The sequence below is a fragment of the Odontesthes bonariensis genome, chromosome 20, assembly GCF_027942865.1.
Source record: "Odontesthes bonariensis isolate fOdoBon6 chromosome 20, fOdoBon6.hap1, whole genome shotgun sequence".
NCBI lineage: Eukaryota > Metazoa > Chordata > Actinopteri > Atheriniformes > Atherinopsidae > Odontesthes > Odontesthes bonariensis.
This window is the reverse complement of record NC_134525.1, coordinates 27788337-27815368: the sequence shown is the minus strand read 5'-3', so window position 1 is coordinate 27815368 and position 27032 is coordinate 27788337. Positions and strand designations below refer to the sequence as shown.

Below are 27032 nucleotides of genomic sequence, written 5' to 3'. Positions count from 1 at the left end.
CAATGAGACATAAATTGTATAAGTAAATTGTATACAATATTTCCAATGTTGAAACTGAGAGACTATTTTTGTTTACCAATGAGTTCCATTATGTCTTCTTTTAATAAGGAACATTTATTCAGTTCACAATGCACCCAAAGTTCTCTCAATACACAGCTGGGAGTAAGTAGATACTGATACTGAGCAGATTAGCCTTTTTATAGTTTAGAAATTCAACATTTTGATTTGTCAGACCATAGGATGGCTTCTCAAGCCCTTGGGTGAGTCTTTGTTATATATAGTGTTTCCGTTGCATAGTACTTTCCACGTGTTTTTGTGAATACATGACCGGCTGTGCTCACTGATGATTTTCTATAGTGTCCCATGGCTCATGCTGTGATTTCCAAAACAGAATTGTAGCCGTTTTGATGTTGTGCCACCTGAGGGCCCAAACACAATGGCCATTTAACTTTTTTTCCCGTTTTTTTTTTTGTCTATTCATATGAAGAAATGTTGTGCTGGTAGCCAGAGATAATTACACATTTATGTGTGTATAATGGCTGTGTGACATAAGCAGTTGTGTAAATCCTTACTAAACATAATGATGCATTCGCAACGTACAATATGCAGATGACCAGTACAGGAAGTTAGTGGGAAATATGAACAAATGTGTTGGGTCACAAGGTCTGCAGCACTAAACACTGTCAGTTTTAAAAACAGGATTATAAACTAAGTGAGATACTATCTTTGTGAGGTTTGTGTTCAAAGGGGTGTGTGTGTGTATGTGTGTGTTTGCCCTGTGAAGTCCAGTGGACAGTCACAGTCAATCATGTATATAGTAGGTACAAAAAACAGGTTGTTAAGCTGCTGTTTCTCTTTGGCAATTCACACAAACTAAATGGAGGTGGCACAGCTAGCCAGTGTGTTGTAATCAGCTGAGTGACAAAATGTCAGCCGTGCGTGTTCCAAGTCTGAATTTTCTGGATCGCTTAGGATGCTTCTGTGTGTGTGTGTGTGTGTGTGTGTGTGTCTCAGTGTGAGGACGACACCTGCGCAGTGAGAAAGACTTTGAAGTGTTGGCTGTAGGACAGGATGGGATGCTCGCTGATCCTGTTGAGAAAGCGGTGCAGGGCTTTCTTCCTGGTCTCGATAAAGTCGTCGTTAAAGCGCTCCACCATGCCCTTCATGACAAACTTCTCAGGGAGAGGCTGCGGCCACAGCAACATAAAAACTTAGAACTCAGGCAACTCAACAAGTTTGTGATGTTAGCGCAGTTCAATGTGCCAACACACCACTAGTACAAATCAGATGGAGCAGCACTAAGCACTTAAAACACAAGCGACCTCAATCAAATTCTTTCATTTGTAAGGACTTTCAAAACATTTTTCATGCTTAATAATATATAATTTCATATTTTTTCCTCCAACCCTTATTTTCAGGCATAATGAATTTTAATACACGTGGTATTTATAAGAAGTACTGCAAGGAAAAAAATAATGGCTCTAATTAGACTCCCTGCAAGAAGAGACTATACTCTGGTCTGGTACCACAGCACAGAAATGCACTCAGTAGATTAAAGCGATACTCCGGAGTAGATTCAACCTGGGGTCATTTGAACCGTGATATCCAGCCAAGTAGCCCACCCGCAGTTTTTTCGATATTGGCTGAACATCAGCTGAGTTACTGAGTTATCCCGAATAGCTTCGTACAAGGGTTAATGGATTCTGGCAGTATCTCCAAAATTACCACACTAAAATCACATGCCATAACACCAAACTTCTACAGTAGTACAAATATGGTCTGTACTCACAAAACGATGCATTTGGAAGTTTGAAAATAGTCCAGGAGTTTATTATTATCAACACAAGCCTGATAGCTTTTCTGCTGCTAAAGCTGCGTCGACGTCACTTCTGGGAGCTTCAAAGTACGATGAAGGTTGATCTACTACTGTAGACAACAAAGTATATGCTATATTCTACATGTTTTTTTTTATGAATTTTTAAGTTGTAGAGTTGTGAAATTATTTTATCAATGGAGAAATTGAGCAGCCTTGCTTTGTTGTCTACAGTAGTAGATCAACCTTCATCTTACTTTGAAGCTCCCAGCTCCCAGAAGTGACGTCAACGCAGCTTTAGCAGCAGAAAAGCTATCAAGCTTGTGTTGATAATAATAAACTCCTGGACTATTTTCAAACTTCCAAATGCATCGTTTTGTGAGTACAGACCATATTTGTACTACTGTAGAAGTTTGGTGTCATGGCATGTGATTTTAGTGTGGTAATTTTGGAGATACTGCCAGGATCCATTAACCCTTGTACGAAGCTATTCGGGATAACTCAGTAACTCAGCTGATGTTCAGCCAATATCGAAAAAACTGCGGGTGGGCAACTTGGCTGGATATCACGGTTCAAATGACCCCAGGTTGAATCTACTCCGGAGTATTGCTTTAAGTGGTGTACATACATGGACAATTAGTGTTGGGTAGTTTTCTTCAAGTCTGCTTCGGAGCCACAGGAAGTCCTGGTAGCGCCGACGTACCTCATACTCGCTGGAGTCGAACTCGCTCCGTGTGGTCTGGAGAAAGAGGTTCCAAATAAGTACTCTCACCATGAGGCTTGAAATCAGTGTGTTAACAGATGCTAAACGATTTGCAAAAGCAGATGTACAAGATTCGTATATATCGAAATACCTGGAATCTTTAAGGAATTTCAATAAAGTGAAGAGCATAAAAACAGTCATGATGTTCAACTGAAACATTTAAAATACAGCCTGAACAGAGTTTGACGGGCGTCACTCAGCATGAGACCGCTTCTTCTCCCCCACGTTTTGCTAAGCTGCATCCGTTTGTCATTTTATTTGATATCGATTTGTAATGTTTCAGAGGCCTTCCTCACGACTCTTCTTTGGGCCACATGGCAATAAAGAAGTAGGTACACTTACTAACACGGAGATTACAGCAAATCCTCACACAGGACTCACTGAAGCGTGCAAAGCTGAGGGCACAAATCAAAGCTCAGAGCTACTTTCTCCAAATATTACATCTACCGGTTTTCCACACAGCTGGGCCATAATGAAACATGACAACCTTTGTACAACAGCAGCTTTTCATGCCATCACCCTACTCCACTTTGTGCACAGTGTAAACCTGTTGCCCCAGTTACAAACCATAATCCATCCATCAATTTTCTATACCCGCTGAATCCGTCGGTCGGATCGCGGGGGGCTGGAGCCTGTACCAGCGATCATCGGGGTACACCCTGGACAGGCCGCCAGTCCATCACAGGGCCACACAGAGGCAAACGAGACAAACAACCATACACACACTCACTCCTAAGGAGGATTTTTTTTTAGAGACACAATGTCAGATTCTGACTGTCTGGGGACTGTGACAGGAAGTTCAGCATCCAGTTGCGGATGGAAGGTGTCAGGGTGAGGAGTTTTTGGGCAGGCCCACCGCTCCGCATATGCAGAGTACGCAGAGCGCGTAGGGCCCCAAGTACCTGGCGGGGGCCCCCAAAATTAAGGTTGTTAAAAAAATTTCATGATAGTTATTATATTATTACATTAAAGAAATTATATAAATTAGTCATGAACAGGCCCAGCGTTTTTCTTAACTGTGTGCCCTATTACTCGATTCGGGCAAATTAGATGCGTTTACCTTATCTATACGACGCTCGTGCATCCCTTGCTGGTAAGTTCGCGTTTTTGGTGTAATTGTTTTGCTAACCTAACGTTCAGTGATATTGCTGCCAGCTAAGTCAGCAACCTAGGCTTGGTTAGCGATTGGATTTGACGAAAAGTTTGGAGTTATGAACAAAATCTACTAAATGCTGGCGACCGTGTGTAGAGTTTGTGTAAAGTACAGCACTGTCACACGTTGAGTGGCGTAGCAGGCCGCCAACAGGTGTGACGGGAATGATTGACATCTACCCATCATTCCCCTAAAAAGCGAGAAAAGTTAACAAGACAAACGCCCTAATGGCATCATAAAGAAGTTATATTAGTGGCACGGAAAAACGGAGGAAGAAAAACGGCCCGAGAATAAAGGTAAGCCATGTGTTGGGTGATGTGGGCTGGATAGCTGGAGGTGGGACGTTTTTTGTGTTTATTTGTCCTGCGAGCTAGCCTCGGATAAATGTTATGTAGCTGGCTGGGATTTGTTCGTTATAAACTCGGCTTCAGTGTTTGCCTCATGAAAGTTTGCTTATATGCTTCAGCTCCGCTGTCGAAGGGACAGATACAGGAAATCTTTCCTGCCACATGCCATCACCCTGTACAATAATAGTTAAGTGTCATTATGGTATCTCAATACCATAACTGCATAACCGCACAACTGCATTGTTGCACTTTGATGTACATATATTTTTATTTTATTTATTTTATTTCTATTCTTATTCTTATTTTTACTGTCTGTACGCTGCTACTGCAAAACAATTTCCCAGCTGGGATGAATAAAGTAGTTCTATTCTATTCTATTCTATATATAAGATGAGTATGTCACACGTGAATGAACAGTCAGTCCTGCCACGGGAATGACTGACTGACTCCAGACCCGTTTATTCAGATTCTAGCAGGGAGGGAGGCATGTTGTTGTCCTGCTCTGTCATTGCTCAGTGGAAGTTGTCTCTCAGGTATTTGACACGATTTTGGCATTACTTAGGATTAATTTACTAAGTTTGGTGTGTTATTTATAGGCCTCTAATTAGAAGTGTTCTACTGTTAGTTTTTTAAGTGATATACAAATATTAGGCATCCTGTTGATTATTTTAGAATATTTTAGCATTGGATCATTATTCTTAGTTTTATTACTTTAACTAGTACATTGTGTAGATAAATGCAGAAACTTCTTAAAAGTGACAACTTCAAAAACTCTTTTGTTCCTCTGGCCATCAGGATGTACAACAGCTTTAAGTGATGGCGCTTCTGTATTTCACTGGTCACTTTAGATTTTTAAACTGTTTTTTTTAAATGGTTTTTTAAATTCTTAGATTGCTTTTAAAGTGTTTATAATTGTATAAACATTTTTTATTGCTTTATGTCTTGCTACTGGATGTTTAAATTTCCTTCGGGATCAATAAAGTATCTATCTACTTTGTAATTGGGTACAATCTTTAAAGGGACGCTGTACATTATAGTTTAATATTTAAAAAAACTCAAAAACTTTATTTATTGTTTTCTTTGTATTATATATTCTTATTAGTTTAACTTGTCTGAGTGGTTCAACTTAAGATGCTTAATTTAAACTCTAGCCTGTTTTGCTCATAAAGTGTAATAGATCTTAGTGTTCCATCTAAATGGTTAAGAATCTCTTCATTGTAGTTTGACAAACTAGGGGCCCCCAAACGGTATCTTGCTTAGGGCCCCCAGAAAGCTAGAAACGGCCCTGTTTTTGGGACAGCTTGTGTGGTATGACTGTGATGAATGCTGAACTATGTTTTTTACTATGTGTTTTTCTTTTGGGGCACAATGGGGGTGGACTGGAAGCAGATGGACCCCAGTGTCCGTCTGTCCAAGCCAGGGACAGACTAAAGATGTCAACAAACGCATCAGTCAGCTCTGATGCGCACATCCTCAATGCCCACCCAGAGATGTTACAGGGCTCCAGAGTGCGACCAATTTGGTCGCACATGCGACCTATTTTCTCAATGGTGCGCCTAAAAAAAAATCTCAGGTTGCACAGGTGCAACCACCCGTTCGAGGGAAAAAAAAAGTCTACGCGACTCTGAAAGTCTCCCTGTGGTTCAATAACAGACACACGTTAGACCCATATCGTGGTCTAAACCAATCAGAGATAGTGAAGGGCGGGACCCCCCTCTGACTGGCCCGTGTACGTTTGAACACGTGCTTGCTAGTCAGACAGAGAGGTGATGAACCTCGGCTCGTCAGATAAACAGTGGATGTAGCCGCAGGTGATAAGATGAAAAGAACGATTGACAACTTTTTGGTTAAGTTAAGGCCTGATACGTCCGAAAATAGCCACAACCAATGTTCTGACACAGAGCCATCAACCTCCCACGTTATGTCAAGCCCAGGTCCAGAGCTAGCATCCGGAGCTAGCATCAGATAATGAGCTAGCATCAGATAATGAGCTAGCATCCAGAGCTAGCATCAGATAATGAGCCACATACGATCGACTCCGAGCCAGAACCAACTGAAATTAAAAGGGGAAAAGTGTATACATTTCTAAGAGAGTGGCTTGACCAGTTTACCTGGCTAAAATACAGTAAAGCCGATAATATAATGCACTGCATTTACTGTAAAGTGTGGCAATAGTGAATTTGTGACTGGTTCTAATACATTTCGAATTGAAACGCTGAAAAAGCACAACGCATCTATGAAACACATTACCTGCTCAGTGTCCCCTCTCCCCGCTGCCTTTCAGCGGCAGGCAGCAGCAAACAGAGTTGCCGACCATATTGCAAAAGTTCCCTTCACTAAGTTCAAGTCCGAAATAATTCTTCAGAAGAAAATTGGCTTGAACATAAACCCGTCTGTACAGCAATGATGTCGCGTGCGCAAAATTTATAGGAGTCATCACAGATACATTGAAAAAAAAGACGTCTGTGCTAATTGCGAACAGTGAGTACATGGCATTACTGATCGTTCAGGAATGCGTCATTCTGTACTGCCGTATCTTGAGGAGAGGAAGACCGGTGAATATACTGATATATATATATATATATATATATATATAGTTAACCCAACTACAGGAGTTGGCCATCCGAGGGGCATGTGACTGCAATGGAGGATAGTCCATAAGACATTGAGCCATGAGATGTTCAATTGGAAGCCCTTAAAACACTTGCAATTTAGATTTTATTTTTATTTAATTTATCTTGAGATATTTTAAGTTTAAATTTCAGGCCAGTGAAGCACTTTAAAGCTGCAGTCGGCAGGTTTTCAAAATTGCGAGTCTAAAGTCGGAAAATTCGAACTGATACAACTTTCAGGTCCCTCCCCCAACCTCTAACAAGCTCCGAATCGCCCCCCAAACCCCTCCCCCTCTGTGGACGAGGTTGTGCACGTGAGTTCACACCAGTGTGAGCGCACACAAGCTGGGGCAGACTCACGCTCAGCAGCGTGTGTACAAGCTGTGATTGACAGGTAGGATTCCTCCACCCTAACTTGATTGGTTAAAAACAGCCGGGAGCGCTTGATTTTTGCAAGCATGATTACAGGCTTCAGAGGGAGCTACAGATTTCGTTATTTTTCCTAAACAGCCTATTTAATATTCTACTTCCAGAATCCCATGACAGTTCAAGCTAATATGACTAAAAAAAAGTTGCCGACCGCAGCTTTAAGCACCAACACTTTTTCAGTAAGTTAAGTTCAGTAAGTTTGTAGAATTGTGCTTCAAATAAAGAACTTTATTTTGACCAGATTGCTAGTTAATAGACATATATGGACAGCGATTTTAAAATAAATAAATAAATAAAGTGAACCTGTAAAACTGCAGTGTTAAATGCAATGCGTTTGAAAATTTGGGTGCACCTAACTTTTGTGCTGTTGCACCTAAGAAAAAAAGTTAGGCGCACCAGTGCAACCAGTGTAAAAAGTTAGTCTGGAGCCCTGTGTTATCTGGGCCCGCTGCCTTCCATGGTTTTTTTCTCAGACCCATGTGCACCTCCATTGATGCTTTAACAGTTTTGCTTACCAGACATTAAAAAGACTGTGTAAACTGACCTACTTCAAATGTGAATCTTCTAATTTTGTGGCCGAACTGTGACATTAAAACACCCGTTCATCACTCATCATTTTCCGACTGTGCAGCAAATGTGAAGGAAGCTGTCGGCAACTAATCTTAGCCGTAGCAACAGTTTCTCAGTCATCGTCTAAAAAGCAGGAAACTGCAGTGCCAATTCTATTACAACACAGGATATTTACTGTTAAATATAATCAACTCGGTTGAACAGAAGAAATTGTGATTCACATACATAGAGCATCGAATAGATGGTACTTACATTGTATGTTTGAGCCAGCCCTTACATGCCCCACTCCCTGATAAACCCTACTTTCAGACACATGCTGAAACTGGTCTGAAACCAGTTCTGAAAGATGTCTTATTAAGACTATGAGAACATATCTAACCTGCTTTTTGGCTCTGATAAAATAAATCTAACCATCTGAAAATAAATGCCACCCATATGAGTTAAGAACAACAGAAAGACATAAGCAACAGAATGTTTTCTCACAGAGGTCTCAGCTTCCTATAACAAAATGCAAGCACAAGGCTCCGCTTCTTCGGTAGGCGTAGGATTCTGATGCTTTAGAAAATTTGGACCCCAATTAGCAATTGACTTCTGACTGACTTTTTGTAAGTAGAAAGATGCACTTCCTTACCTTGGTGGAAACTCTGTACAAGATAAAGGTCTCGATAGCAGTGATATGGCTTTCAGGGTTGTCGACGGTGATGAAGATGTCTTTAGTGTTGCCATCCTGCTGCCCCGCTTCATCCTCCAGACTGTACTGGTTGACCATGGAGCTGGGAGAGTTGGGCATAGGGCTTCCATCTGCCAGGGAGGTTTTCTGGACCAATGAAAAAATACCACTGTTACCACCTTAAGATTCTAGTTTACCAAATTTCAAAGAACGTGCATTTTTATCCATGTAACACATTTCAATAACGCTGTAACACTGTATATTTTTGTTGCACTGAGAATATAATACAGGCAAGGTTAGTAAATATATATTTTACAAGGAGTTTAAGCTGACAGCATTATCCAATGGCTTTTTTCCCCTTTACAGCGAAATTAGAACGCTTTATTATATCATCATCCAATTGTCAAATTTAATCTAATTCCATCATCTGCTTGCGACCACACTCTCATCTGGACAAAGCAGGAAGCACAGTGAGGATCACGCATTTTGATTTCTCCAGTGCTTTTAAAGGACTTATGAAACAAATTTTAATTGTTGGAATTTCACAGTTTTTGCTGCTGATTCTAAAGGTTCCAAGCCTTGCGATTAAAATGAGATATTGTCTGGATAATAATTTATCCGGGAAGTCATGTTAAAACGGGCTCAAAAGGAGCCACATTTTGTCTTTTTGTGCGAATTCATTTTTTTATGCGTGACGTCATAGGGTTGACACAGAAGTTCTAGTCGTCTAACTGTAATGGCGGCATCTATGGCTAAGACATCAAAGCACGGTGGAAAATATTGTGTTGCTGGAGGGCCAAATGGTGTTAGTTGCAAAAATAGCAGCTTCACTGAAGGCATCTCTCTGCACATGTTTCCCAAACTAAAAAATACTGGAACTGAGGCTGACAAGGAGAAGGCAAAGACAAGAGCACGGTGCATCGTATCACTGCCTGCTGCCGCCTGCCGATAGCTGCACCTGTTACGGTGTTTGCTGCTCGGAAGCAGGGGACTGCTCGGTCTGCTCTTCGGTCTACACACATCCAGCTAGAATTGGGCGCCGTTGTGAGTGGCTGGCCATCTACCTCTGCTAGGTTTTTTTGTGTTTTGTCATGTTTTTATCGTTTTCATCACTATGATCGCCTGAGTCTCTTGAAAATCAGAGATTCTGTGGACATAATATCGATCACGTCAACGATCAGACAAAGCCACCGCCACCTGTTTTGGCGTCTGTACCCTTTTACCTATGGCATCTACCTGGTCGGTTGCCACGCAACAGCCGTCGCAGAAGACGTGGAAAGAGAGGTGGAGTAATATACCGGCTGAAAGCCCACCTGGCTTTGCCCTCCACCAACAACGCTCGCCATCTGCTGTCTGGTCGCTCCGGTGATTGCGCCGGCTACGACATCCGAGGCTCCGTGGATTACTCTTACTGATGGCTGCTGTCAGTCGTGCTGAGGCCGGGTGCCCATCTCCCTGCCGCCGACCCGTGAGGATCCGCAGATGGGGCCGCGCACTGGAGGATCTCCGACCCGTTAATCCACCCAATTGTTTATTAAGCTTACATTAAAACCATGTTATTATCACATACGTTTTTTTTAAGTGGCTGGATTTCAAAGTGCCACTTCGTTAGGTTTCAACGTGTCAAAGACAGCGCAGCAGAATGCCATATCTGCGAAACCGGCATGTTCAAATCTTTTCCAGTTTACCACAGCAAACATACACTATTGTGTCATTTGATTGATAACATCTTAATAATAATCAGCGTGTAGTAGGAGCATGGCTGTTTTGTGCCCGCCGATCCTGTGCCGAAAATGGTAACTTTCTTTAATTTCCATTACCCATACGGGAGGTGCAGAGAGCCTCTACAATATAGATATTAAATCGATTTGTGTGGCTTAAATTCAACGAAAGTTTTTCCACATAATGTTAGAGGTGTGTTATTTTGACCTGCTGATGTTTGTATCAGAATTTTGGTTCCTTTATGAGATATAGGTCCATCAAATGTATGTTGTTTTCGCAGCCAGCCATACTAGCAAATAAGGGAGTCAACCCTATGACGTCACGGTCACGTGGCCAATTTCGCACCAAAGGCCACATAATTCACACTTTTAAATGGCCGTTTTAACAAGTTATGCCTGGAAAATTTAGTTCAAGTTGGATTGATGGTTTTAGAAAACGACAAAAATTTCATTTGAATGATAGATGAACATTCGTTTCAGTTCATCTTTAATACAATTCAGCCTGCACTGCTATGTAAAAAAGTACAGAAAACGCAGGTGAATAACTCCACAACAGCCATGATATTTGACTACCTCACAAAGAGATCACACTTTGTTATGTGTCTGAGAAGGTGGTCAGCAGCCCTGGAGCACCACAGGGTACTGTACTCTCACCATTTATCTTCACTCTGTACACTTCAGACTTCTAGAATAATTTGGAATCCTGTCATCTTCAGATATACTCTGATAACTCTGCAGTTGTTTGGGGCCTCAGCGATGGACAAAAGGCTGAGGAGAGGGAACTGGTCAATCCCTTTGCGGCATAGTGCATGAACGATCATCTCATTTTAAACACGAACAAAACAAAATAAATGGTTGAGGATTTTAGGAGGACCCGGAGTAAGCCAAAAACTTTCCCCACTGTAAGTGACATGGTGGAAGTGATTGAGAAATACGGTGCTTGGGGGTTCACTTTGACAGAAGACTGGACTGGAAATGTAATATTGAGGCTGTCTACAGGAAAGAAGATATCACATTCCACTTCATGGGGAAGCTAAGGTCCCTGAGTGTCTGCACCAAAATGTTGCATATCATCTGTTTGTCATTGGTGGAGAGTGCAATCTGCCTTGCAGCCATCTGTTAGGGCAGCATTATCAGAGCCAGGGACTCAAAGAAACTGATCTCCCGAGCCCCTGTAAAAAGATAAATGCTGCACAAGCTGGTGAACATAAAGAACAAAACAGACCATCCTCTTCATAACAGTGTGAGTGTGATCAGTTTGAGGCTTCCTCAGCAATACAGAAAAATACAGCAGGTCCTTCCTGCCAGCAGCAATAATGAAAGCTTATAATGATTGTTATATATGTAAGCGATAATGCCCGACGAGGTGTCCATTATCAGAAATGAATCGACGACGCGCGTCGGACGGTTGCTTCCGCGAATATCATTAATTTCTGATAATGGACATCTCAGAGGGCATTATCCCACTTATACCATGGTCACTTACGAAAGAAATAAATATTCAATTAATCATTAATACTTTAATATGTTTTAGAGTTAAAATCATGAGGTTTTTTTTTGTGAGATGATGGTTAACGTTACGTTACGTGATACAAAGTATAATTTCAGAGGGCCGCTTGTGTGTGCATATGATTGTGTGTGTGCAGAGGATGATGCGAAATTTTGTTTCAAAGAATCAAAGTCCATCCCAGTCTTCAAAGTTATCAAATTCACCAAAAAAGTAAAAAGAAATGATAAAAATCACTCATGTTTTTGTCTGTCTTGCCATTGTGATAAATTAACTGTGAAATAACGTTGAGTATGTTGCCATGGTTACCAACTAGCGTTTGAGTCAGCGCAATAATTTAGAACCGTCATCAGGCAATTTGACCGGAATGTCTTTCCTAGGTGTAAATTAACACTTTTTAACCTACAGCCAATCAGAATCGAGTATTCACCCAGACCATGGTATAAAAAAAGATTTACTGCAACAATAAAATTTCCCTTTGGGATAAACAAAGTACTTTTTTTTCCCATATAATCTCATTTCTAATGGTAAAATTTACGAGACCCATTCAGACACGCAGCCCTCTTCACTATGGATACAATGTTGTCAAATTCAAATGATACTGTATATGCAAACATCAGAGAACCATACATGTGTTGCCTGCGGGCCTGTTTGTTTTAGCAACAGCTCAGAAGCTGTCGAGATCAGCGGAAAAGCACAGATATGCAGCACAGTCCGATGGACAAGACATGGTCTACTTCTAGGAAGAATTCAAATTTGTTTTCACCAACATCTAGATCTTTATAAATAACTGATCACCGTGGCAACCGGCTGTGAGGCTCGTCAAGCTTCGGAAAAAAAAATACAATTTTAATGGCACTTTTATACTATAACCCTACTAATAATGTTATGCCATGTCCACAGCAAAGGACAGGCGTGTAATGAGATGACATCCTTAAAAGGGTGTAAACTCTGTTAGTAAGTCTCAAGCTTTTTCTTTCCTTCTCCTCTTTGTTTTTTTTCGGTCTAAAGAATTTTGTTCCAGAACTTAGCAAACTCATTTTAGCTGGTTCCGGCGATGTCTAACATGACCTTTCTGTTGAGGCACCAGTGGTTTGCATCTCGTAGTGAACCATCTGTATTTACATTCATTAGGATCCATCTTACCTCCTTGAGGGTGTATTGACTCGGTCAGTTAATGTGATGGTATCGAGAAAAGATTTAATCAATCATCCCCACTGGTTTCCTTGAGGGAGCTTGCAAATCCTTTAAAGATCACCAAGCTCAACAGTGAATTCCTTCTTTATAAGAATGTACCAGGTTATTTGATATTCCCATAAACCTTCTGATTACTCTGATAGATTTGCTTTGCTTGTTCATCTCAATAAGACATGTCAAATACTTGGCTTAATCTGGCAAGCAGGTAAACAACGTAGCATTTATCAAAGGATTGAACTATTTTGTGAAAAGCTGAGACCTCATTCAAAGTTCATATGTGACAGGAGACTCAACTTAAACTGAACTAAAGGGTTTATCGATTGGGCGGGCAGTAGATTGGCACCCATCAAAATTTCTTTGTAGCTTCAGATGCCAGGCACTCCACCTTAAATCACATAGTGAACATTTTGCATAATACATTTTGATTAAATCACTTTGGATACCATGCTATTTGTTTGAAAGGGTGCTCCATGTATAAAACGAACCCAAAAGATATGAGTTTTCTCATAAAAATAATGAGTGAAAAGTAAAAGTTTCAATTTATTTTGTTTTGAGGATTTGAAAAAAGTCTCCACGTGTGACTGAGCTCTGCTTCTAAACTTGAAGACTCGGTTGGATAAATGCATACTTCTTTTCAAGAAAAATCAAATGGTGACAAAATTAGGGCTGAGACATATATGGGTAGAATTTAAGAAAAAGTTAGCACAGACATCAGCCATTGTTTGTTTGAGCTTGTCTTTGCTTTTCAGAGCGGATTTCATGGTGAGGTGAACTCTGTTCACCTTGATTTGCTCTAACGTTTTACATGTCTTTTTTGCCGCGTGAGCAGAAGCCACCTCGTTCAACTCTACACAAACTTCCCGTAAAAAAAAAAAAAAAAGAGTTCCATGATACAGATTTTAGCTTTGTTGCTCAGGAAAAGTGACACCGAAGGACAAAAAACCGAGCAAAAAAAAACGCAGAGATAGCGAGCAAGCACCGTGCTGAAACGTCCCACAAAACATTTGAACTGATTTATCAAAAGATCAGACTGTTAAATATGCGTTGAGCTTAAGTATGTCGAATTGAATGGGAGAAGCTCTTCATCATCAGTGATACACTTTGGAAGCAGCTCAAAAACAACAATCTTTGATGAGACCAAGTCTGCTCTGTGCTCTCGTTGAAAACTACAGGAAATTCGTGTACTAAGGTCAGCTCATCAGCTGATCCGGGGCATGCAGTTTCCTTCCCTCTGCAAGTTCCCAATGAGTGGTACCAACTGTCACTACTATCTACACTTACTGAAGCAAAGTGACGTTTTGTTCAGTTTATGCTCCGAATGACCGTGAGGCGGATAGTCAGAATCAGGTTCGACCCACGACGTGAGGAAAAAGCTGTTTTTAGACTATTTAAAGCTGAGAGTTCGAAGCTTTCGTCGTATCTACGAGAGTTTTCACGTTACCTTACTGAAAACCTCCAGGTCTTCGTCCTCGTCCAAATCCAACATTTGTCCCGAGATGTCCGCATGTACCGCCAGCCCACTCATAGCCCTCAACAACTTTTAAAAATGTTTTATTAAATGAACACAATTAAGTCAGTAGAGCTCAGATAAACTTCCAGCACAACTTCTGAGCAGCTCATAGACACTAATGAGGTCAGCTCTTCCTCCGAGAGGATTTTCAAAATCAAAGCCCTGAGCCTATACAAACAGAAGAGGCACAACAGCACGGTACTGCCCCACACATGTGGTCTAATGACAGACTCAACGTTCGTGTGGAATCATTTGTCACGGTTCTTTATTATTTCCATTCATCTTTTGACTGAAGTTGACACCAACATAAAATTTAAACACTGGACTGAATAAAGTAAATGTGCCGGTTATAGCTTTCGTTGTAACGAAAAGCATTTCGTTCACATTGCCCTTTACTTTAAATGCCGTCATTTCAAACAAATCTGCCTCAGCAGAGCTCTACATTTATTTATTTAGCGTGTGAATGCGGTAACGTTGTTGTGTGTTGTCGAGTTGGACGTTTAAAAATGTTCTGAGCTGGTGTTTTCTTGGAAATTTAGAGCCAATAAAATAATTTCTAGGACGATGGAAAAAAAGTTTAGAATGTGTAAAAACGAAAACTTAGTTAGTTAGAGTTAGACCTCCTGGTCACGTCTTTTATCTGGGAAAAAAAAAAAATCACGCACTTCCGGTGTAATGTTAGTGACGTTAACGCCGACTGAAGTGCTGAGCGCAGACCCGGAAGAGTTGGATCAAAGCAGAGTTACCATAGATGTTACTCTCTGGGTGGCACAGAGCTGAACCGTTTGCTTTCGTTAATGCTATTTTCCTTAAAACGCAAACTAGTGAGAAGATAATGTGCTAGAGTAAGGCAGCCTCCTGTAATAAAAGACAAACAAAAGGACATGAGTAAAACTGATGTGTATCATTTAGAAAGTGGCATTCACGTCTCCGATGTGTTCACAGAGGAAAGAGGAGCATTTGCAATGCAAATTTTCATAAAGCCGCATGGAAACATTTCCATAATACTTCCATAAAACACGAACTATAAGAACATTGAACTCTTTTCTAAAAATGAATCTGGAAAACGATCAGCAGGCTTCAGTAATCTGCTTTAAAGAGAGAACGACAGCAACACTCTTTATCCTTTAAAATAATGTTCTGACATATCAACACCAGTGAAAAAGGTGAACCTGCCCCTTGATGTTCGGTTACCACTGAGGTTTTATCATGTTAATCTAAAGGTTGAAGTGTCATCCTGAGACCTGAACAGTTTGGGTTTGTGTCCGTCTTCTACCTTTTTTTTTTTTTTTTTTGTGTAAATTAATTTTCTTCCATCTTCTCCAGCAGCTTGTTTGAAATCAGAAACAAACGTAACAACAGTGAATCTTTTCTTCTTTGCTTTGTATAAATGTTGAAGTGGCTGAAGCACTGGTGTAAATATTAGCTGGTGGAGGCTGTGGGCAAAATTACCAAGCTAATTTATTCAAGCAAATTGGTCTTCAATGGGGGGGGGGGGGGGTTATATGGTGTGTTTCTTCTGATATACCACTAGAGTGTGTTACTGACTGCAGGCCTCGAGGCTCAGTTTAGGGTTTCTGTCTGTTTACAGTAAAACTTTGTGAGTCTGAACCGGTGCCATGTTGGATTCCGTGCATCCGCTTCATTTACTGACAGTAAAACAAGAAACAGCAGAAACTTTAAACTGAAGCTCGCTGATACCACTCCCATTTACTCAAGACTTATCTGATGTTTGCTTTTTTCTAAAATGTTGGGGGCTGTAATTCAGAAAATACAAATTTTGCTTTTCAGTGTGCGGGAAAATAAACGTGGATGATTTGCTGTAGGTTTGCTGCTTTCTTTAAGTTGTCCTTTTTTTTTTCTTTTTTGTGGCTTCGTCTTGAAAAACAGTCGAGTAGATAACAGAGGAAATCTTTTAGTTTCAGCTGAAGCTTTTGCCCTTTCACGGACTAGCTTATTTATTACAGTCCTATAAAAAGAAGAACGCAGTCTTTGAATTTTAACGTTTTTATGAATCGGGACACAACAAAATCACATTTTCTTCCTCTTTATTGAAGAAAAACTAAGTGCAGAATCGGTCTATTATAACTTAGTCCACCCCATGATCTGCGTGTGTGTCGCAGTTAACGCAGACACTACACAGACACTACGCAGACACTCTGGTGCACCTCCTCAAAATTGTAAAGGCATGGTTGCCGCGTCTGCTCGCGCGAGCGGTGTTGATGACGTCACGAGTTCGTGCCCGCCATAGGACCCTATATAGTGGCGCAAGTCGTTGCGCGCCAGTAGTTGCAATTTTCTCCGTCACAGAGGTGGCGCTGCTACGTGAAGGTTACCTCTACTCTACAACCACGAAAGTGGAGAAGAAAACAATGCCGCTGTCAAGAGCAGGAATACTGTAATTAATGATACTGCTGCAGTTTTCGGATCATTTTAATTTTTTAATTCAGTTAAAAGAGGTGAAGGTTTGAAGCCCCCGGCATCAACAGAGTCTCTGCCCTCTTCTTTGCCTTCACGTATCTGTCCCGTAGCTTCTTCCACACATTCTTACAGAACTCTCCCTCTTTCCCCAAAGTTCTGCCAATCTCTGTGCACCAGTTTGGGGAGTTTACGTGCTCCCTGTGCTGTTTCACTGCAGTTTCGTACAGCTGCCTGTACAAACGCACCTCCTCACTGAGCCTGGTCTCACATCGGTCCATCCGGTTCGTTGTGGTCGGCGCCGCCAAGTTACAAAAATCGACTGGTGCACGACAACGCGCTGCGCCGTCTTTTCAAGGGAAGCGCCATGCCTGAAACGTCATTTTGACGTCACGGTCCACCACCGCCGTGACAGACGCGGCAACCATGCTACCGCCTTAACTCACCGCAGACAGTGCCGCAGACATCGCCGCAGGGAGGAGAGAAAGGAGGCCTCTGATTGGTCAACTCTACATCCGTTCTACACTATGCGTATTTCCGGTTTGCAAACCGGCTGACGCTAACCGTGCTAACCGTAACGATTCTTTCGCCTCTCTGCCAGCTCCAGTTGTGGCAATATTTCTTCTATTTCTAGATCGATCAGCTGCATCTCAATCAAAGTGCGCATTCGTCCAGTCGCCATTGTTGTTGAATGACCTCCGTAACCGTAACACCCACAATCCTAGCTTGTTCGTGATTGTCCCTCTTGCGTTGTGGCGTGGGATTAACATAGCGCAGACAGCGCTTCAAGGCATAAATCAAAAATAACTGCGTCGTGTCTGGGACAAGCTCACTGCGACACACTGCTGCGAAGTATACACGAGCCTTCATGTCTGAAATGGGCTTCAGATTCACGTAGGCGCAGTAGCTTCGTTAGTGGATGAGAGTCCATTGAGACAATCTTGTATAGATGACTTTTTGTTGAATTGAACCTGGTGAAATTTAAATGAATCAGGCTTTCATGTGACCTGTTATGGCCTCTTCTTGTTGCGTCCCGTCTGAGAATCTGATAAACATTTTCACAAGCAAAAAATGGTGCACAAGCACTTTGTTACTAGTACCTACCTCTAGGCACTTGGCTGCCTACCTGTTTCCACTTCAATAAAAAAAAACTTTGCTGAATTTGGTGCGATTTTTATTTTTTATTTTTATTTATATATTTTTTCCTGCATAGGATTGTTTTTCTCAAACTAAGTTGTTTTCAGCTTAAATGGCTGGCGCCTTTCTGCTTTCCAAGCTTAGAAATCATCTGGAGAGAGAAAAGTTGGATTTCCTTCAGTCCCTTCCTGCGTCATATTTATTGTATGAGTGACAGTGAGTCCACCATAAGAGGCGTGTTGGTTTCTGCAGGCTGTACATGCTGGCTTGGAGAGCTAATTTGGTGGTTAGTTGGCGGCGGTGACTGCGAGACCTTCGGTGGGTTCTTTATCCATTTTTTGGTGACGTAAAATGATCTGAAACAAACATTTGACATTTGAGTTTAGTTGGGAGTGTGTTGCTTATTTCTGGTATTTGCACAGGGATTCAAAATGTCACGTCATCCCTCGTTTCACACTTGGTGATTAAAGACAATCCAGGTGTTGAAATTGGCTCATTCTTGCCTCATCCATGAGACAAATTTGCCCCAACTGAGAAAAACTGCTTCAAAAAGGTAACTTTAACAGATCCCAGCCAGCTTTTATTTAGTGACACATGAATACAAGAGGAAAGGGTACCTGTTGGTGGTGACCTCGGCACTGGTCCCCTTCAGTGGATGGTAAGGGCTCTTCTGTTTAGAGGTGGAGGTGATGGTTGTGTAGCAGGTGGGAGGGAGATAGCTGGCCTGGTACTCTGTAGTCTTAGAGACCTTCTGAGAGCCAGCGTGCTTCCTCGACAAGAAGGCATGTTGAGATCTGACACTAAACAAAACAGATAAGTCATACTTTAAGATAATCAAGACCAAGAAAGGCAATCGTACTGTAGGAGAAAACTAGAACAACTCTGAGGGAGTACAGTAAAATGGAACAACAGACTGATATTGTGCACATGTTAGCCAGGTTCTGTGCATGGTTTTGATGCCCACCTTTCCATGAGTGCAATCAGTCAGCTTAATTACTACAACTTAAAGAGTGTAACCTGTACGTGATTCTTTGAGCATACACCACAACATCCCATTAAAATGACATAGCATTTTACAAGCAGGTATACTTTTTAATTTTTTTTTTTGTCTATTTCACAACATAAACCGTCGAATATCGATCGTCTCACCTCATCGTTGGGACTCCTTGGTTTGCCAGGTATGTTGTGAGTTGAGCAGCCTCGTAGTGTGGAGATGGATATATCTGCGTGAATCGTGTGGTTGCAGTCTGCTCCCTCAGTCCGCCGTGAACGGGCCCACAACATATAAATTATTGACCGGAGAAGCATGGGATGCGTGCAGAGCGACGTTAGAACGCGGCGACCTAGAACTTCAAAAATAAACAGCAATGCAGGCAGCTGCCAAGGCGAGGACGCCGGCCGTGATGATGCGCTTTTTAGGTTCGTCACAGGATTCCAAAACTCCCGTTGCAGGCGAGTGTTAACACAAGTGCATTCCTTTCAGTATGTCAAAAGCCTGTGTGAGATTGAATCACTTGTTTAGGTTTTTTTTGTTAGGTTTACTCCTTTACTCGTGGAAAATGTGCCCCCTCCCTCTTCAGAAATAAAAGTTATATTTGCTCCCAAAATCTTTTAAATACATATCATGTTGGGTTTTGAAGGCAGGGCAGGTGAGGTTCTTCTGCTTTTCCGAGTCAGAAATCCATCTCTGCATCCTACAAGGAACTTACACATCTCCACTACTCAGTTCAGATAGAGCACTATAAAGGACAGACATCCCATTTTCTCCTCTTGGTTTAACACACAGAGCGAATGCATCAATGTAAAAAGGAAGCACATTCAGTTTCCTTTAAAACATACTTTATTTGCTGTTGTAAAGTGATTGTGGATTCAATGTAAACTCAAGAAACTTGTGCTAAAGAAAAATAAAGGACCAGACTCAGTGAATAATTCCCTATACTCCCTATAATATAGATCAGTGAGCAGTGCTGACCAACATGTCATTGGGGTCATCAGGTGGGAACCTCCTTTCATCAGTGTTTCGTCTAACAGGGCCCAAGACACCTCCAGGAGGCTAGACAATGACCACTGGCGTTCCAGAGTCACCCCCTAATGCCAGCCAACACTGCCCCTCACACCACAACAACCATAATCTACCTCAGCCTCACCAACTGCACACCAGTCACAGCGGGGTGGGGATGCAAACCCTGGTTTGGGTAGGGGGTAATGAAAATATAGAGGGTGCCAGAGGTGGAGGCAGTACAAGACACACTAGCAGATTGAGCAGACAAACTCACCTAAACAGTCCTATAATCACTAAAATACCAGCAAAAACAAAGCATGTATCCAAAAATCCGTTTGATATCAGTCTCCCTATATTTTGTTGCATTGTATTTCTAAAGTCGGTTAATTTGATTTGTTCATACAGTTGTGTTGCACATATTTGTTGAACTATTTAAAACATTTTGCCTACGTAAACATTAAGTTTTAATACAGCAGTATTACGTCTCAGTCAATTAGGACATGACTCTTAAAAATCTACGGTGGGACCAATGTAGGTTTAACTTATTATGAAATATTTTCATGATCAGATTTCACTTTAAACATGTTGTCCAATTAAATGAATAAATGAAATTAAAAATAAATTATTTTTTTTTTAACACAAATTAATTCGTGCTATAATTTTTGTTACATACCAAATACACAACAGTATGATGACAAAGGGTGTTTTTGTTCCGGACTGGAAAATATAGTTGTTAAACCATGAAGATAAGACACGTTTTCTTCTTTTTGGTTTTTTTATGTGCTACATTCAAGTCACACAATTAGCCGTATTCCCACTGTAGGAACCTTTGGCAGTTCCTATAACTTTCTCAGGAACGGGGCCCTTTTTTCCCGCATTCAGATATAGGTTCTGTTGTTGAGTGTGGCGCTAAAGTAACACGTCACTGTCGCAGACGGTTTCGTTGCATCTGTCCCTATCTGTCCCGACTCATTTGCGAATGCAAACTGAAACGGGGGGCGTTACATTCACAACGCAGATGGGATGTTGATGTAGCCAGATAGGAACAGACAGTCAGAGGTTGGTGGATAAGTCAATTTCTCTGTAACATATCTTCTCAAGAAACCCTCCGCTTTAGAATAGCTCCTTTCTTCTGTTTTGTTTTTAAACTTTTGGAACTTCAAGAAATGTTGTTTACATAGGCAACATTTCCCTTGTATTTTGACAGTAGTTTCATGACAGTTTCAAGACGCATGTGTTTCTTCTTTGAGAATGTTGGCTGTATGATGCTGATAAATGAGGATGATGAGAAACCAAAGTTGTGGTGTAGGAAAAGCTTATTGAGGACCAGCGGCAGCACGTAGGCTTGAGCCCTTGCAGGGTAGCTGAGTGTTTAAGGTGGGGGTCTGATCCTGAACCTCTTCTAGAATGGTCTGTTTTTAAAAAAAAAAAAATGTAGTCTCATCTACAATCATAGATCACCTTCTTTTTCAGTCAGTTTTCAAGTTGTCATCTCACAACAGCCATTATTTTGTGCCATGAGCCATTACATATTTGGATGTGCAGTTGGGCTGCTATATTCCATTATATACTGAAATTAGCTTTCCAACCATAACTACCAAACCATAGCAAATCTTAACTTCCCGAAACATGGTACAAATGTTTCTCTTTTACTTTATTTCTTTAAGTTTAATTTCTATCTCAGATTTTTGCCAAAAGGATTGGGTTATTTATGTGAAGGCTGGGAGATAGCTTTTTGAAGTGAAGGCTCTATATTGATAAGATTGGAATCGGAATAGAAAGTTTCAAGTCCTTCTTTTTTTAATATACGTATATCTATTTGGGGGTTTTTCCCTGTAAAAAGCTACTATATATGAAATGTCTTTAATTCTTTTTCAATAGCAAAAGCAAAATCTCTTAAAATAAAGGAATAGAGAACGAGGATATTAACACTGAAAGATTATTTTATTCCAAGCATATGATCTTAGTTTATGCAAATGACAAAGCTGTTGTTCAACTTAAATATTTATGTTAACTGGATTCAACAGAAATGTTAAAATTTGTGGGTTCTTTGTTAAAGAGTATCTGTTTTGCTTTGTTGTGTACCAGTACTGAATCTCTTTAGTGTGATAATTGCACCTGATTGTAAAAGATTGTCAGTAACTTACACATTTTGGTCTAAAACCATTACTTGTAGAAGAAACAGGGATTTCTAAAAAATGATAAATTGAGGGTTTAGGACTTGTTGCTTGGACACAACGGAAATGCAATATTCTGAATTAGCTCAAATTAGCTGAAAAATCCAGACTTGTGCCAATTCATCAAAAATAAAAAAGGCAGCACCTTTACTGAGCAGCTTTTGTGCACGTTTTCTCGAGAAAACATTTTGAAGTCCTTCAGTTCAGGGTTTTTATTTACTGGCTCCTTCAACTCACATCTGAAATCTCATTTCATGCTCAGCCAGCATACGGCACCTGAAACAATATGATATATTCTTGTGTATTTGTCAGGGCAAGACTTCCTGTCACCTTCAGCCTTGTCAACACATGGCTGCACAATCAAACGCTCTGTCGCCTCTAGGACTCAAATAACTGTCAGAACACAAGGAGCGAGTGTGGCGAACATGAGGTAGCTGTGTACTGATGGAACAGTAATTTACATAATGTGATCGTAATCTTTTTTTACTGTTGTGTGGCTGACTCGCAGGCTGCACTGACAGCCAGCCTCAGCACCAGCAGCAGAGGAGCTACCAAAAGATGTCACTGTTGCACAAGCCATTCTGTGAGCTGACGTTCATGCTTCCTCTGATTGATGCATCCTTGTCATTGATCCCAAGCCGCAGTACAATCTGAGTTCAAAGCTGCTTTCTCAAACATCCAACTATCTTTCATTCTACAGCAAACACTTCTTCTGAAAGAGGAAAACATGCCGTCTGTGTTTCCTTTTGTTAGATTCTTATACATTTTTTGATTTCTGTTATAAGCTGCAAGAATGAGATGTTTTTCACTCCTTCATTTACGCCAAAGGAAGAATGTTCTATTTTTATGATCCAGATTTGATCAATTTCCTACATTCTTGAAACACAATTTAGAATAATATCTCAATAGTCATATTGCAGCTTTGTTGGAGTTTACAGTTGGAAATGGAGAGCCAAATAAACATTTAATGAAATACAGAAAATAGAAAAGCCATCAGTTTTGCAAGATAGACAATTGTTTTTTTTTTCCTATTGCAGTCCTTGAAAATATAATCAAAAGCAAAACCTGTCTATCAATCCATCCATTTTCTACACCAGCTTTTACTTTGAGAGGGTGCGGATGGAGTTTATCCTCACTGACAACAGTTTTATTTCCATCCAGTCATCAAGCAAATTCAGCAGTAAACTTTAGGAATGGCCCAATTCCATTCTCTAGTTAGAAGCAAATAAAGTGTCAGAAAGTGGTAGTATAAGCCGTATGATACATGGCTGTAATAGGAAGAGCACTTGGGTCTAACTGGGGAAAAAAAATCTTCAGGAAGATGACAGACAAAAAGAAACTCCTTGACCACTTACAAGAGAAAAAAAAGGGAATGTTAAAGAATGTGGTTCAGTGGGATCCGTTTTTATTTGTTAATGTCAGGGAGTCACAATGTTTGCAATATTTAGGCATGACATTTACGAGCATGTTGTGCACCACTTGGGTCTACAAATATTTGGACAATGGCACAAGTTTTTTGTTATCTTAGCTATTTTTAGAAACATAATGAATATATGTTTAAAGTGCATCCAAATTAAAGGAATCATTTAGAAATTATGTTTTGCCTCAAGGAAGTGAAATCCATGCTTATTTGGGTTCAGCTTCAGGGGACTAAATAGACTATTTGAAAGTATTCCACGTCTTTATATTTGATCTAAAGTAACTCCTGGTATGATTTCACAGAATGTCTTGGTTCATTGTCCATCTGTACTTGTGAAGTGCCACCTAATCAGCTATGCTGCATTTGGCTAAATCTGGGCAGACAGGATATCTCTATACACCTTAGAATTCATCTAACAGCTTCTGTCCTCTGTCACATCATCTATAAACTACTAGTGACTCAACATTTTCTTCTTCCCTCAATGTCAGGTTTATCTTACTGCATCTCCCCAAAGGATGCTGTTTCACATGATGGCCTTTGAGGATGTTTTTTGGTTGAGTCTATTATTATATCTCTTGCACTGGGGGGACGTAGGTTCATAGCAATGACTTTCAAATGCAAAGACTATAAATGGCAGCAAATGTAGACCATTATCTGCTACAATGATAAAGGAATAATAAGGGACAGGCCACACCCTCTGCATGAAGAATATTTTCAGCCACTATCAATACAACTTATGTTCTCTTGCAAGAGAGGGGGCTATATTTTAAAGAGCTGTAATTCCTAAACCCTTTTTCAGTTTCAGATGTGAATATTCTCAAATGAAAGTTGGGGCAGCGTGTTAATTTGGTAGTTAACACTGTCAACTCACAGCAAAAAGGTTCCTGGCCTGAATCTGAGCTCAGGTCTGTGCGTTTTCTCTTGCTACTCTGGCTTTCTCCCACAGTCCAAAAACATGTTAGGTTAATTGGCAGTTCTAAATTGACTGTGGGAGTGAGTGTGCACAGTTTTTTTTTTATCCTTTGGGTTGTTACTGTGTCAGCTCTGAGATGGATAGTCAACCTGTCCATGGTGCACCCAACCTCTCGCCCAGAGGCAGCAAGGTTAGGCTTCTATGTCACTTGTTTCCCTTTTTCCACTACTTATACGTAGTTATTTTTTTCATTAAAAAAAAAAAAAATCTTCAAATGGTTTTCTGCAGAGCAAAATATTCAGCTGAGAAAAGTCTTGATTGAAAATAACCTCTGGCAAGAGAAGTGGTAAAGATCGTTTAAAGTTTGGTTCTTAAATATTTTCATATTTGAAATGTATTCAATTTCAGTGAAACTCCCTTTTCCTTATAGTTTCTGAGTCTCCACTTGCACTGAAGGATCCCAATAAGCAGTCATGGTGTAATTCATCAATGAAACTGAATGTAAACTGAGCTTTTTCTCTGGAACCGATGATAATTCTGTGTCATTGCATTATTCGCTCAGACATAACCAATTATTCCTAACAGGCCAAAAATTATCAATACATATTGATCCTCATCTTTCCTACAGTTACAGTTACTGCTAGTCCTCCACTTGACTGTGTCAGATTGTTGAGTCTTTACAGTTACACAAGCATATTTTATATTATTTTTCTAATTGCACATTGTCAAGTAATACAAATAATGTTTTGTTCCCCTTTATGCGTTTTGCAATTCAGAACAATGCAAGTCCTCCTTTAAAGAAATACAGAGAAGCAGAGAGAGGCACTCAAGCCAGCAGGAGGCCAGTATCACATCTGGACTTTGAAGCCAAAAATTAAGGCTGCCGAGTCTGTGGGTTTCTATGCATGTTTGTGTGACTATGTGTGTCTTTACCTTGTGTGTTAGTATTGATTTCTTTTATCCATGCACATGTTTATATGTATGAATACATTAATCTACATCTACAGCATGGTCTGTGCAAATATGTGCATGTGTTTATTAAAAAGAATATGCAATACAAGCTCAAATGCAGTGTGTGTGTGGATTACATATGTGTGTGTACATGTATGGCTCCCCATCTCCCCCACCTTTCAGATTAGAGGCTTCTGTAATGGTACTACAAAGGTCAGGGTTTTTCAGCGGTTGGGATGTAGCGGCAGGCCGTGTTTAAAGGTCACCACGCCACACCATCACATTATCTCCCTGCCATTTCATACCAGTTTGTCTGTCTGATTGATTTTTAAAAATAAAGCTGCACCTCCTCCTCCAAGGCTCAGTGTGGCTGCTTTTCTTTTACAGTGAAAGCTGGGCAGCATGTGAGGAGGAGGGGAGGGGTTGCTGCTGGAGCTTTGTGATTGTTAGACCGGAAGAGAGATGTCTAGTTTTCATGCCTGTGATGGTGACGATGATAAGCGTTGCCTGCTGTGTGGGTGGCTGGGTTTTATTGTGGTTCACTGTTGTCATGCACCTCACATGTGCAGGTGTGGAAATCAAACATCACATCAGTTGGTGCTTTCTTTCCCATTAGTGAGTAAAAAATGAAGGATAAGTTGTGGCTGTGCTGCCCTCGAGCCCAGAGGGAGGAGATGCTGGCTCATTAGACAGTCTTTAAAATATTCAGTATTTAATTTAATCACAGAAATGAACCATTCGTTGTTTTTACATTTGATCATTTTGTTTTTCTCCTTGCTTGTTTGATTAGTAAGATTTATTTTTTTTTCATTTCATTAATCTGGTGGAGAAGCTGGTGCTGTGACAACAACAGGTGGAACTTTTTACTTTCAGCATGGTCTCTTCAGCTTGGACCAAGAGCACATATGATTTTTCATTAAAAGTAAAGCCAGACAGAGTGAAAGGGAAATTAGCAAAAAGGTGAAATAGAATTTGCCATTAACAGAACAACCATTTTCATAGAGCTTGCATCTTTTATTCTAATTTTAATTATTTCGGTTTTGTACAATTTGCCATTAACGAAGTACATTGTAAAACAAATCAGCACCAGCTTTTATAGGACTTATTATTCATTTATTTTTTTGTCATTGCACTTGCAATAAAAAGCTGCACTCTTGCATAAAGGTAATGATGTTATCTAAATAATTTGAGGCAAAATCCCAGGGGAGAAAAACATTTTACAATCAAATGTCTAATCATTTTCTCTTATCAAAAGCATGATGAGGTATTGTCGATAACACTGACTGAAAGAATTGTCTTTGTTTCTGTGGCAACATGACATGTACAGTTTGTGCTACTGATACTGCACGCCTTTGTTCTTTGGCTCCACTAACATACAGCTCAACAGATGTGAACGTATTCCCTCTGACTTGAATTTACATGTTTAACAAAGCATACGATATATCAACATTGTTAACAATTCATCTCACTTGACTGTACACCTCTCAGGTTCAGAAATATTATAAACAAACTTTGCAGAACAGAATTAGTTTAATTCACATGCGTTTTACAAAGCTAAACTGCATGGTTTTGAAAATTTTGCACTGAATCTGATTAAGTCTGTTATGCTGCAGTTAATGATCTGAGATTATGCATGTAATTTGAATGGTTACTTCTGATTATATCTGTAAAACAGGTTGAGGCAAATTTTATGCATGGTTAGATTCTTCCTCAATTTTATGG

The 27032-nt window shown here is 40.4% G+C and overlaps 1 protein-coding gene across 3 annotated transcripts in view; it reads right to left on the bottom strand.

Moving 5' to 3' along the window:
• The window catches only part of snx7 (sorting nexin 7), a 33161-nt gene extending 18751 nt beyond the window's left edge, over nucleotides 1-14410 (bottom strand). For all 3 annotated transcript variants that reach the window (XM_075452390.1, XM_075452389.1, XM_075452391.1), the window contains exons 1-4: nucleotides 14224-14410; nucleotides 8319-8504; nucleotides 2442-2552; nucleotides 1029-1187 (exon numbers count right to left, since the gene is read on the bottom strand). In XM_075452390.1, coding sequence (XP_075308505.1) covers nucleotides 1029-1187; nucleotides 2442-2552; nucleotides 8319-8504; nucleotides 14224-14307 — 540 coding nt within the window. In that variant the 5' untranslated portion in view covers nucleotides 14308-14410. The remainder of the gene's footprint in view (nucleotides 1-1028; nucleotides 1188-2441; nucleotides 2553-8318; nucleotides 8505-14223) is intronic.
• Between the last annotated feature and the right edge of the window lie 12622 nt (nucleotides 14411-27032).